This window comes from Monodon monoceros, unplaced genomic scaffold (assembly GCF_005190385.1).
Source record: "Monodon monoceros isolate NGI ecotype Baffin Bay Population unplaced genomic scaffold, NGI_Narwhal_1 Super_Scaffold_21, whole genome shotgun sequence".
Classification (NCBI taxonomy): Eukaryota; Metazoa; Chordata; class Mammalia; order Artiodactyla; family Monodontidae; genus Monodon; species Monodon monoceros.
Window position 1 is genome coordinate 109873509 of NW_021703778.1, and position 14209 is coordinate 109887717.

General features: G+C 40.9%; 1 protein-coding gene across 8 annotated transcripts in view; it reads left to right on the plus strand.

The window, feature by feature from the left end:
* Positions 1 to 14209, plus strand: part of NPAS3 (neuronal PAS domain protein 3) — an 862041-nt gene that overhangs the window by 731984 nt on the left and 115848 nt on the right. For all 8 annotated transcript variants that reach the window (XM_029239281.1, XM_029239282.1, XM_029239284.1 and 5 more), the window contains one exon: positions 2187 to 2361. In XM_029239281.1, coding sequence (XP_029095114.1) covers positions 2187 to 2361 — 175 coding nt within the window. The remainder of the gene's footprint in view (positions 1 to 2186; positions 2362 to 14209) is intronic.

A 14209-nucleotide genomic window follows, 5' to 3' on the forward strand; every position in this document is an offset into this window, starting at 1 on the left:
AAAAAAAAAAAAAAAAAAAGAAAGGGCTGCAATTGGACTCCATGCAAAATGAGAGTGACTTCCTCATACTCACTAACCTCCAAACAAAATAACCATCAAGAAATATTAAAACACACATTTCATTAGTTTCATTTAATTTCTTAATTGCTCCAAGTCAGTTTACCCATTTATTGCTGTGTGAAATGCTTAGAGGCAAGGCACACATTAAAGGGATTATTTCCATGTAATCCCTCCCTCCCAGAGGGTAGGAACCCATCACTTATGAATCCTGATTTACGTACACTCTGTAACAATATCAAATGGAGGAAATAGTTATTGTGAAATTATAGAGTCAGTAGTTGGGTAATACAGGAGAGCGTAATTTAATAGCAAAGAGAAAGTACCTCATTTTCCGTGAAAGGTATGCAAGCCTTTCTCAGGAATAGCTATTAACCAAACTGAATTTAGCCTCCCATTTTTCGGCCTCTACCTCTGTTAACTGATAGACGCTGAAGACGTGTTGACTGTTAAGAGTTTAATCAAATGGTGTCTGGGAGTCGATGTGATCATTTTACCGGGACTTGGAGTTCTGGGGATAATAATTGCTCTGAGTATTCCGCTCACTGTGACAGTGTGCCCACCACCAGCCTTCCTTCTTGGCAGGAAAAAGAGTGCAGGCAGTCGGGTGGAATTTGGAGGGATGCTGCAAATTACCCAGGAAAGGCAGGTGAGGTAGGAAGCAGTTCTAGGTAAATATCCACCAAGAAACTTGTGACAGTCTGAACTTCTGGCAGTTTCTGTAGCACATCATAGCTGGCCTGAGACCATTAAACTCCAGAGGAATGGGAAAGCCATTAGTGACCCGGGAAAGAGCTTTTTCTTGTTCTGTTGCTAACACATCTCTCCCTGCCATAGTACCTGTAACCCAACTACATTATTTTAGGACCATGATTGCTATTCTTGGAAGGAGGTAAGAGTTATAGCATCAGAGGAGTACAGAGGTAAGGCCAGTCCTTACGAGTGTCTTCTGCCCCTCAGACAGCACACGCCCCAGACAGGGGCCACGCCTGACAGCATTGCAAAAGGCAGTGCTTCCATTCCAGGCTGGCCCTCTTCTGATATTTGATACTCATTATCTACCTTTAGCGTCAGCCTAGTACAAAGAGCATACAAAATAAAACATTTTTTAAAGCCCTCAAGGAGGTTTGTACCATGTATTTTATTAGATTGAAGGCAAAACAAGCTGATAACAGCAGAAAAAAAATGGCTGCTTCAGACCCCAGCTGACCTCTTTTGCATGGAAAATTCTCCATATGATTACAGAGCTAATGAGTAATATTTAATGAAAACATTATGCCTTTGCATATATTTGTAAGCAGCACTTCTTCCATTTAAATTTACATGGAAATAAGCTGATATGTATAAATACACATCCTGGAAATCTGTGTATTTTAAGGAAAATTCTCATCCGCTATCTCTGGTTGTTTCTATACAAAGCTCAAACTTCTCAATAAACAAACTGGAGAATTCAGTCAATCATCCGGTCGACACCAAACACGCAAGAATTTGATGATGCGTGGATAAAACAGCTGAACTCAGGCAGACTCATCCACATTTCACAGAATGGTTTGGCTTTAGGCAAACAACAGTGTATGAGAAAAAAACTGGGCTAAACAATTGCTAAATAAATACATGTGGGAAAAAAAAACTTTCAATTTCAAGAATCCTTAAGCGTGTGAGGATAAAGACTAAGGACCAGGATTGTTTCCGGAGGCTTCATAGATTTCCTTTTCTGTTCAGAAGCTGAATCGCAGTGGGGCTAAATTTTTTTTTTTTTAACATCTTTATTGGAGTATAATTGCTTTACAATGGTGTGTTAGTTTCTGCTTTATAACAAAGTGAATCAGCTATACATATACATATATCCCCATATCTCCTCCCTCTTGCGTCTCCCTCCCACCCTACCTATCCCACCCCTCTAGGTGGTCACAAAGCACCGAGCTGATCTCCCTGTGCTATGTGGCTGCTTCCCACCAGCTATCTATTTTACGTTTGGTAGTGTATATGTGTCCATGCCACTCTCTCACTTCGTCCCAGCTTCCCCTTCCCCCTCCCCGTGCCCTCAAGTCCATGCTCCAGTAGGTAAATTTGAAAATGAAAGCCTGTGACAACTTTCTTTCCCACTCTTCTTTCTCTTCGCCCTCTAGGTGGAGCTGACAGGCAGCAGCGTCTTTGACTATGTCCACCCCGGGGACCACGTGGAGATGGCAGAGCAGCTGGGCATGAAGCTCCCGCCCGGGCGGGGTCTCCTCTCGCAGGGCACCGCTGAAGATGCAGCCAGCTCAGCATCTTCCTCTTCCCAGTCAGAAACCCCAGAGCCAGGTGGGACTTGCAATTCCAACATGTGGGTTGGTGGGCAGGACCTTTGCCAATGATTGCGCTTGAGTTGCCAGTGTGAAGAGACTATAAATAGGTCTAATGGTATTTAACAATTCCATGCAGCTTTCTGTCCTGGGCAGTAATTAAGTAAGGAAGAGATTTGAAAATAAGAAGACATTTTAATAAGTATAATCCAGAGATCTGATTTCAGGTGAACAATACATACAGCATGTACCCATTCCTTTAGTTTCTCTTTCAAATTAATGGACGGAAAAGCTTCAGATTTGGAAGTCTGCCCTTCATTGTTACCATGGCTAAATGTAATGCATTTATTTATTATTCAGCAAAATTGATGGCAGAGACTTTTTGAATATTAGCTTGTGGAGAATTAAAAGTATTAGGGGCGTGCAGAAATCTTGGTTTTTTTTTTTTTTTTTTAAGCATCAGAAGGTACTTGAAAGATGTGAACAGATAAATTAAGGCTAAAAAGAAAACAGAAATGGCTACATTTTAAACTGCCTTTCCACCCTCAGTATTTAATTAGATCAATTGTATAGAGGAATGAACAGAGGTGACATTCCTCATTGGGATTCCTTCCAGGACTCTTATAGACTTTGCATTCAGAATGTTCCCATTTTCATTGTGTTGTACTGATGATAATTTAAGTATTAGGGGAAAATCCATTTATAAATTAAACAAAATGACTTGATATCCATCAGTCCCCTAGTTCATCAAGCTGTTCAAACACGGGGAAGATTGGCTGGTCGGCCTGGGTCTTCCGAGAGCGCTGGTAATTAGATCTGCGAAGGATTTATTCTTTGCTGATTGGGGCTTTAAATTAATTGAAGTTCCACATTTGTGGTTTTGTCCTTTTTGTACTTTTTTAGAGGAGATATTTCATATTCTTGTGTGGTGGAGTGCTTGGCCAAGCAGCAGTGGTTTAAATGTTAATTTTTCTCATGAGAAGTTTAAGATTTTTAATGAATCAAGGCCTGATTTGAAGTGCAAAGTTTTATTTGCTTACTTGGGAAATTATTTTTGCCCTCTAAAGACGTTTGTACTTTACTTGATATGTTGTTTTAAAACAGATTCGCAGCACAAAAGCATTTTGTGAAAGAGAAATGGAAAAAAAAAAACCCAAAACCTATCTTAAGGTTAATGTTAAAATAACTCTGCATACTTCCAAGAAAATAATTTGGTCTGCTTAGAAGTAATCACAGCGTGTTTGCACACACAGAAGGGAAAAAACATATTTGCCTCTATTGGAAATATTTTAATTCCTTCTAGAATCAATCCATGTATCCCCATTTAAGTTAACTGCAGCTTCTAGGGCATTATTTTGTAGCACTGGCGGGGGTGGGGGGGGGCATCCTTCTCCAGTGAACCCCATGCATGAGAAAAGAGTATTTAAGACTACTCTTTACCATTTAAAGATGAAAATAATTTTGTTCCAAGAGGTCGGGGGAGTCATATATCCTTATAGCATAGCTCACTGACTTCACTGAATAGACGCATCAGTGAGATCACTGGACCTGCTTTTTAGTCAATAGAATGTTTATATTTGGGCATATTTGAGAAGAAACACATGAAAGTAGTTTTCTACTCCATTCTGGAGTTGGACTGGGAAACGGGGCTGCTCATGACTCTTAAACACTCAGTGCGTAAGAAATCAAGTTTATAAACCTTGGTATGAACTAAGACCTTGGAAAAGTGGACTTTGTTTCCCTGAAACACAAACCCGCAAGTTAAGAAGAATCTTCAACAATCCTTTAATCCAACCTCCAATTTATGCAACCATCCCTTTACAGCAAAACCAACAGATGCCCTTCCAATCTCTGCTGGCACTCATTCCTAACACGAAGCTAAGGAACATACAAGGCTTCCCACCCCATTGGTAAGCAGCTCTGATAGAAAGTTATGCCTAATATGGAGCCGGAACCTACTTTGCTGCATCTTCTCCCCCACTGATCGGAGGTCTGCCCTGTGGGACAACACTTCAGATTTACTCTTCCCTCCCCATCACAGCCTCTCAAATATATGAAGTCAGATTCACCAAATTCTTCCTCCCTCCTTCCTTCTCCTTTTCACATCAAACGACCCTCATTCCACAACCATTATTCAATGGCATGTTGCTAAGACCGTCACCACCCTAGCCACCCTCACCTGGCTGTGCTTCCATTTGTTGGTGACCCTCTAAAAATAGTGTTCTGAGAGCTGAGTGCAGCCTCTAGATGTATTGTGACTAGTACAAAGCAGAGGGACTGCCACCTTTCTTGGTTTAGGCTACTATACTCGTGTTATGCAGCCCACCGTTGAAGTAGGTCCTCTTGGCAGCCAGGTCCCACTGTTGATTCATATTGAACTTGATGTCTCCCCCAAACACATGTTAAGGGTGACTTGTACCTTGGAAGAGAAAAAAAAATCCACAGCCTATAAACCAGTTCTACTAGGATATCCTAAACTAGAGTCAAATCAACCCATTTAAGATTAAATATAAAAACTCTGATAGGGCTTCCCTGGTGGCGCAGTGGTTGAGAGTCCGCCTGCCGATGCAGGGGACACGGGTTCGTGCCCCGGTCCGGGAAGATCCCACGTGCTGTGGAGTGGCTGGGCCCGTGAGCCATGGCCGCTGAGCCTGCGCGTCCGGAGCCTGTGCTCCGCAATGGGAGAGGCCACAACAGTGAGAGGCCCGCGTACCGCAAAAAAAAAAAACACACAAAAAATAAAAAACTCTGATAAATCCCATGCCTTCCATGAAGCACCAGGATGTGCTCAGTTCCACTTAGCCTCCTTTAATTCTAGTTATCAGAAAAAGAAGATACCTCCTTTATACAAGGACACTTCATTTATCCTTGAAGTATGATTGAAAATTTACTTGGCTTTCTTTCCCGTGTTTTCCTGGCCTTCCTTGAGCCATCCTAACTAGTAAAATGGAAAACCCTGCTTTGCACATTCCTTAACAACTTGGGCTCGTTAGCAACAATCGCATTAGGAAGTGTCTCTTGTTGGAGAGTGTATTTCTCACCATTAGAGAATGTTAAACTGGCTTTGCCTTAAAATTCTGTAGTGTTAGTTATTTGCAATCTTTGGCTTAAAAAGGCAATTAGATTGACTGCTCAAATACTGAAAGGCAGTGTAGGATGCTACCTTTAACTAAGTATCTTCACTAATGCAGATCATTGCTCCAGGGGAATTACTTTAAAAGTTCATGTCAGGCACTACATCCCAAAGCTGCTTATGTTTCTTAAGAGCTGAAAGAACTTTAACAAGATTTTCTAATTCTTAATAACACGAAGGAACATTTTTGAAGACTGTTGTTCACTACATCATAATCTTTTAAACTCTGATAAAACACCGATCCTTGCTTAAAGAGTAGTATAATTTGGTTGGAAAACAGATATCAATATGTGGTGATTATGAAAATGAAGGAACTAGTAGGTATAGAACTTTTCAGGAGCCCTGATGTGTTCAGTGTAGCATTACTAAATGACTGAAATCTAAAGAACTTTTGGCATTATAATAAAAGGAAATAAGTGGCTAAACCAGCCTAAGAGGCAGTGATCCTGTGCCATAATAGGAATTCTTTTTCTTCAAACTGCCAGCCCTGTGATTGTCTTGTCTTGAATTAGTCTCAAGATAATGAGAGAGAGAGAAAAAAAAATCTGTTGACTGGACAGCAAACCCAAATAAATATTTTATATGTATGCACATTCGTTAATAGTTTAATAAATATATTTCTTTTAGAGAAAATTTCAGGCAGGCATAAGAAAATTAAATGGGTAGCCTACTTTAAAAAGTTATAAAGTTCTAGAATGCCTCTTTAGGGCTTGATCCAAGCATTTTGGAAGAGTTTGCTCTGTGCTGCCCACAGCCTTTTCTCTGCTCCTGTGGGTTCCTGCAAAGTGGTGGGCACAGAACCTCTGGAACAGGACATCTGGATGGCTCAGTTTGGTTTTGTGGATCTGCTTATATCTTCTCATCACTCTTAATGATTCTTTAATCTTGGGATTATGAGTGATATCCTTTAAAAGAAAATAAATTTCAGGGCTTCCCTGGTGGCGCAGTGGTTAAGAATCTGCCTGCCAATGCAGGGGACACGGGTTTGAGCCCTGGTCCGGGAAGATCCCACATGCTGCAGAGCAATGAAGCCTGTGAGCCACAACTACTGAGCCTGCACTCTAGAGCCCGTGAGCCACAACTACCGAGCCCACGCACCACAACTACTGAAGCCCGCGCACCTGGAGCCCATGCTCCGCAACAAGAGAAGCCGCCTCAACTAGCAGAAAACCTGCGTGCAGCAACAAAGACCCAGCGCAGCCAAAAATTAAAAAAAAAAAAAAAATTCAGTGCTGCATCTTTTATATGCTTAATAAACAGAAGAGCAGCTCTTTCAAGAAATCCCGGAGGTACTTGAAATATCTCCGTATTTTGAAAGCAAAGAGTAATATTCCTTGGGTTAGGTCATCAAATTGTGTTTCACTCCCTCCTTCTCCTTATTAAAACAGCTTGATATTTTCCAATTATAAAATTCATGCCCTTTGTGAAAAATTCAGAGAATGCAGAAAACAAAGAATAAAGGCCAACATACCCCCTACCCCAAAATAACCACTGTTCTTATACACTAGATATCCTTCTAGATTTTGTTTCTGTAAATATGTATACAAACATAGTTATGTAGTGGGATTTTCTGTTTGACTAAAATAAAACCATAACGTACATGCTTCTGGCAGCCTGCTTTTTCACTTAACCTCACAGGCCACTTTCCCTGTCATGTTTCTCACTTTAACAGAGAATTTCCTTTCTGTCTCCAGTGGTTTGTTTCCCTCTAGCTAGCAGTCAGCTCCCAGCCATGGGCCACTGTCAGGAGTAACATACCTGGGTCCTGCCTTAGAGGGCATTCAGCCAGGACCAGAGATTCTCGCTGCTTATTGAATGGGCACGAGCTCACGGAGGGAGAAATCAATACCGTAGTGGGGTTTAGACAATTTAGCAAAATGTATGAGACAGTACTTTTGGTGAAGAGTAAGAGTAACTACAGCAACATGGTTAACCATTGGTTGTCTAAAGTAAAGGTTACTGTGTTTTGTCTAAACTTTCAGCAGATCTAGCCTGTTACGGGACGTTAAGATAACTATTGCACGAGTATGATCTCTATGCTATTACGCCTGTTCTGTGTCCTGAATATTTTAAAGGCAAGCAAAACTGAAGCAGTTGAGTACTTGCCTGAATAGAAATAATCTGCATTTTCTACTTATGCCCCCGCGCTCTGGTAAATTTGATCGGTTCCCGATTCTACAGGAACTCAATTCCTCTGCACTCGTTAGACGATTTTCATAATACTAGGTATAATTAAAGGATGAAATGTTTAGGAATAACAATAAAGAATGTAAAAATTTATCAGAGGATCTGATCAATATTTTATTTCCAAAGCACTTAGATACGAGATATAATTGTACTTTTATGGGTGAATTATTTACCATCTAGTATAGGGTTGAGGTTCTCTGATTTTTTTTTTTTTTGTATTGGTTTAAGTTTCCTATCGATGAACTGAATTTAGAAGTCAGGCAAGATGGGCTTCCCTGGTGGCGCAGTGGTTGAGAATCTGCCTGCCAATGCAGGGGACCCGGGTTCGAGCCCTGGTCTGGGAAGATTCCACATGCGGCGGAGCAACTAGCCCCGTGAGCCACAATTACTGAGCCTGAGTGTCTGGAGCCTGTGCTCCGCAACAAGAGAGGCCGTGACAGTGAGAGGCCCGCGCACCACGATGAAGAGTGGCCCCCACTTGCCCCAACTAGAGAAAGCCCTCGTGCAGAAACGAAGAGCCACCACAGCCATAAATTAATCAATTACTTTTTTTTTAAAAAAGCAAAAAAAAAGAAGAAGTCAGGCAAGGGAAACCATCTTACTAACCTCACATCCAACCTCAGTCCCCAGACAATGTGACTGTATCTACAGCACTTTCTGCTGTACTGCAAATGTCAAACAGAAGGCGTAATGGATTTAATATTAGCGCTGGCCAAGGTGCTGAGGGAACTGTTAATAATGTCACTCCAGTTATTGATCTGAAGCCTTTAAAAATCAAAGAAAAGTGAGAGATCCCCTACTGGGGAAAGGCACACAGTTACTGTTTTTTATTGCCAATATATTTCTACATATAGAGTGGCAACTTTCTGAAATTATGTTATCACCATTCATCTCTGTGAGATTTTTGGAGTCATTATGTGGTAAGATAATATCATGGAGACTGCTCCGCATGCCTAATGCTAGAAGATCAGGCCAAGTACTTTTAGACATAAATAGAGCTTGATAATTTGTGTAGTAACTACAATATTCAAGCTGTCAAATGATACGAGGTTTATTAGCACTAGATTTATTCGTGATGACAATGTTGCACCCACAGGAAGTGTGAAATACGAACTGGATAGTCATGAGGATGAGCTGTCCGCTCCTTTTGCCTTTCTAAAACTCTGAATACAAACCACGCAGGGACTCACTTGAGATAGAAATGAATTCTGTTCTTACAATTAGTTTACCTTTTCAGGAAACTGGTAATCCTTCAATCTGAAAGGCAGTTTCTGTGCAATGAAATTCCTGCTTTCCATAGCCCCCGACTAATAAATGGAATGAAAATGTATAATTTATGTTGAATGTTTATCAAACTGTAAACACACATTTAATTCCTTTCCATATTCATACAATATAAGCAAAGATAAATCCATCAGATAATGTACCACGGTTATCTCTGATGGATTGAATATGAAATGGATCTCTACTGTAGCTGTAGTAAAGATCCAGCCAAGTTTACGATTACCCAAAACTGGCCTGACTCCTGTTAGTACCCATGTGCACATGTATGTGTCAAATCTAATCGTCAGAAAGCAGCCTAACAAAAAGTAATCTTTTCATAACCCAAAGAGGTCATCCTTTACGCGTAAACTCAGCTTTTATCCAAAAATTATATATGCAAAATGATGTATTTCCCTTAGCTATGCCATCGTTATTGGGAAATGAAATAGAAACTATCTTTTGCCACTCCTGAATGAAGATGACGCATACACTCCAAAAACAAGCCAGTGCTGTTACAGGGACTGCCTTGCCAAATGCAGAATGCTTCTTTTGCCTCAAAAAAGCTACATTGATGTAGTACCATTTTTTCTTGCAGAAAGTAGGCTTTTCTTAAATGTCTCCTTTATCCCCAGCTAAGCAAAATAACCACCACAGAAGGAAATACATTTCTCCAGTGCTTTCTTCTGTCCAAGGCCTAGGAACACTTAGAACCTTAATTTGTGTTTGCTCACACCTCTGTGTGCTTGTCTGTATATGACGAGAACATTTGCAGAGGCAACCTTGTTTGTACTTCTAGGATCTTGCCTAAGGGAGCTAAAGAAAATAAGGAAAAATCCCTCCTCCCCACCAGGCTGTGCTGGCCCAGCATCCCTTCCAGGCCAGCTCCCAGAATGCACAGCTGCAGCACAAGGCATCCTCGAGGGCTTGACACCCTGACCTGTGAAAAATCCGTGTTGGTGACTCAGCTACAGAAGGGCAGCCTCCCTTTTGTTTCCAGAGAAGATGCTGAATGTCAGCCTAGTTCTGTATGCCATTCTGAAACTAACTTTCTTTTCCAAAATTTAGATCACAGTGGTGGCAACTCAAAAATGTGCAACTTTTATCTAAATTAATATAATGGTATTTACAGGGTTGCAAATGGTTTGTTCAGTGATAGAAGCATGGGCCTCTTATCAAAGTACACAATAGGTTCACTCAGTTTATATGTAGGATTTTTTTTTTTCCAAACCTTCTATTGAAGGTTTAGAAAATCAATTTTTTAAACCCATTATTTTTAACAGTTGTTTTATATAGCTTGCTAGGTCATAATTTTGACTTTCCTTTCCCTATGGTGATAAGGGGTACATTTCAAAGTTTCTAACATGAAACCCAAGACAAGTTGTAAATAGATGACCTATTCTTCCCCATTTAAAAAACAGGTGGCTGTCTTTGTCATTGGATATTAACAAATTAAAGATTCTGTTTCTATAACTCTTGCCTTGAACAAAGCACAATTTATTTGCTTTTAATACATACGACTGCACAGAAATTTCACCCCTGTCCAAATGATACCATTCTGAATTCTTCATCTTCACTAAACAGCAGACTTATGAAGGATCAGTTACCTGGCATTGACTGAGCTTTGCAGGGTGCACAGATCAAAAGAGGCGGAACTGGCTGGAAACCATTTCCACCCCTGGTGAGCAATTTACTCATGATTGCTCGGGGAAAATACTGGAAATATTGCTTCTGTGTAAAGTTAGCAACTTCCAGTTGTCAGCTCTTTGCCAAGCGGTTATTCCCAAGTGTAGCTTTAGAAGCAAAGCCTACTCAGGCCACGGTGACAATGGTTGGCATTCATATCCTGCTTGGTGTATGCAGAGCACAGAAACCGCTAATTACAGGAGTTAATTCACACCCTATCCCTCCGAGGCAGGTCAGTGTGTTATCCTTATTTTACAGATGGGGGAAAGCGATGGAAATTCTAAGTGGCTTGCTCCAAACCACACAGGTTAGTTTAGCAGCCAAGATTAGCGGAAAGGGTAAAATATTAGGATTGCATAGATGGGAAGCCTAGGAAGTAGATGGAGAAAGGAGTTAGGACTCTGATAGGTATAGAACCAGAGGAATTTCCTCTGAGGGGCTTCTGAAGTCCAGAGAGGAACCTAACAATGCCCTCATGCACGTATTTCATCGGGCTCAACCATCTTTTGTTTTTAAATATAGTCCCTCACCGAGGACTAAAATCCTCCATCTAATACTTTCCTCTTCCTTCATCCCTACATTGAAACTCCTTATACCACAATGAACAGTAGCATCTGAATCAATTATAGGCAAAACTATATAACTCCCCATTAGCTACATCTCCTCAGCCAGGAGCACAGCCAGAATTGTCTCTGTGTGCTTGGTCTCTGCTCTGCCTTGGCCAGTGCGGGGCCAGGCTGTGTGCAGCTTCTCCAGGCTCTTCCTTTCAGAACAGGTCTCCCAAGGCAAAAGAGATGGAAGAAAAGCAAGAAGACCAATAGGGTTCATTAGGAGGTGGTCGTATCCTCCTGAAGATACCTGCTCATGAAACACAATCATGGTTTCTTGGGACCTGTGGGAAACGTCAACCCATCTGTTAGTTAATAAAACTAGTTTGAGAGAGGAAGCACTTGTGTCTTTTCTCTAGTTGTTATAAACTAGGGTGAATTTTCTTTCAAGACCCGGACACACCTGATACTCGGGATTGTGTAGACTATTCAGTGACCATTGACTGCATGTCTGTCACATGTCAGACATTAAACGAAGCACTGAAGAAACAAGATGAAGTTCCCTGCCTTCCAGGAGCTGACCATCCTGTGAAGGGGACAGATCACTAATATAATGCAGGAGTGTGGCGATGACAATCAAGGCGATGTGGTGTATGATAGGGTAGCATTGTATTATAAGCCACTGCTATTAGCAGTCTTGGCAGAACTATCTCAGGTTTGAAACTTCAACCCTGAAATTAACAGCCCAGGAACATTGCTTCCTTGGGAGCAAGTTGCATTGACATGCCCAGACATACACATACCATGACTGTCAGGGACTTTGATGCATATTGTTAAGGGACTTTTGGTCTTTTGTTTGCTTAATTAGCCTGTAAAAATGCCAGCTACATGATAGGTTCACAGGAATGTGAGTTCTTCTCTACTGATCTTTCTGGCTCTGTAGGAGTGTTCTGAATGGGAAGTACCCCCGAACTGCTCCCCTTCCACTTGTACTGCACTGATTTCGCTAACTGTAATTCAGGAAATGCTGGCTTTGGAAAACTGTACTGACTCTCTTAGCTTTTTCTATTCAAAACTTGTTGCAAATATTCTAGTATTAATGATGGTATTAATAAATAACTTTTATTATGTTTTACCTATATGTTCCAATTACATGAGTAGGCATGTTTTAAGTAATTTATTTCTCAAGATGTCCCTAAATGAAAATTAGAGATGGTAAATGGCTTGCCTCCACACCAGAGTAGACGGTGGCCCTGGGATTTGATCTCAGGCCATGTGTTTCGTTTTCAGCACTTTGCTAGGTGCTTACAGAGGACACAAGAGGTAAAAGATATGACACCTGCCTTTAGGAAACTGATCATCATCAGTAGAAAGTTTATACACAGTCAACAACCAGAGAATGAAAGAAGCATAACACTGCTGCTGTGCTCAACTGAGACATAGAATTGGCAAGTGGTATAATAAATCAGGGAGAGGCTAAATGACTGTGGGTGGCTTTGATGAACAGGGTTGACCTGCATGAAAACCAACCTAAGAGCAAAGAGGCAGAGACGTTCTTCCAGGAGACTCATCTCAAGGAACAAAGTGGGAGTGAGGACACTGCATTTAGGAGGCAGGAAAGAGCCCTGCCTTCCTCAACGAGGCAAAGATGCATGCTTATCCAGGAGGGAGCCGGATCTCGGAGCAGCTGAAGTACCAGAGAAAAGCATCTGAGATGGGAGTGATAAGTAGTTCTGAGTATAACTCATTCAACAGAGCAGTGACCCGATGAAAACATTATTTTAACACTTATAAATACAAAAATAAAGTTTGAACTTGGAAGGCTCCTTCCTTGAGGGTCCTATTATACAACTACCTATGGCCTCCTGAATCCCTATACAACATAACTACTAATATTCATTGAACGGTTGCCAAGTGTCAAGCACTCCGCTAAGCCCATTATAGGCATTACCTCATTCATTCCTCACAAACTACCATGAGGAAGGTATCATTATTTTTCCCGTTGTACAGAAGAAGGAACCGAGAGAAAATTTTCTTTTTAATTTGGAAAAGTCATACAGTTAGCAGCTGGAGAGCCTAGGCTTTAAAGCCAAGCAGCTTGACACCAGAGTTCCTCTTCGTAATCATTCCACCAAGCTGCTTCTCAATATCTACCTAAAATAGCTGTCCAACCCCTACCTGAAACCACCAGCTGGGGACACTCGCCATCCTTCCTAGGCAGCTCTGACTGTTAGAGCAGTCTTCCTGATGTTATGCTGATTCCTGTCTACTGGTAACTTACATTCACTGGACTTATTCCCTGATCCTTTATTTTTGCAAGAACATGAAGGATGTGTGGAATAGAGCAGACTGGAAGCAAAGGAAACCATTCAAGAGGCCATTTCTTTAATCGAGAAGCGAGTGAGTAGACCTTGAGAAGAATTACTGCAAAGGAAGAAACGATGATTTGGAGCTAAGATAACAGAAAAAGGTAGAAATATACCTGTGGTCAGTCTTTAGCCAGGAGTTAATGATTAATACTCTAGAAACGATGCACGTCTCAAGCTTTCACATAATTAGGATTGATGACACCATCTGTCCACTTTCATTTTTTTATCAATTGGTAATAAAATCTGGAAATATTCAAAAATTACAAAATTACATGCTATTTATCATGAAATATTAAGATGCAAATTTCCTTAGGGTTCAAAGCTGTTCCTCTTTATGGTTTACTAAAGTATCTTGTGCCTTAAGTAAAATGTCTGCTGGTCAGTGCCTCTCACTTGTCAGGGGATGTCCTCTCCACATAAAAACATCAGTAAGAGCAATGGTGAAATTGGTGACATAAAGAATTAAAACTCTACTATCCTGTGTCCAGCCGTCTCTTGGTTGATATTGGAGGAGGATTAAAATTATCTGTTGACCCCCCCAAATTACTGTTAGTCAAAATGAGATAGAAATGGATTTGATCGATAATATAAAAGGGAATTTAAAATGTGCCAATATTTAGGGAAATACTTTCCATTTCAGGAAAGTAATATAAAAGCGTAAAAATAACAAAATTCCGATAGTCT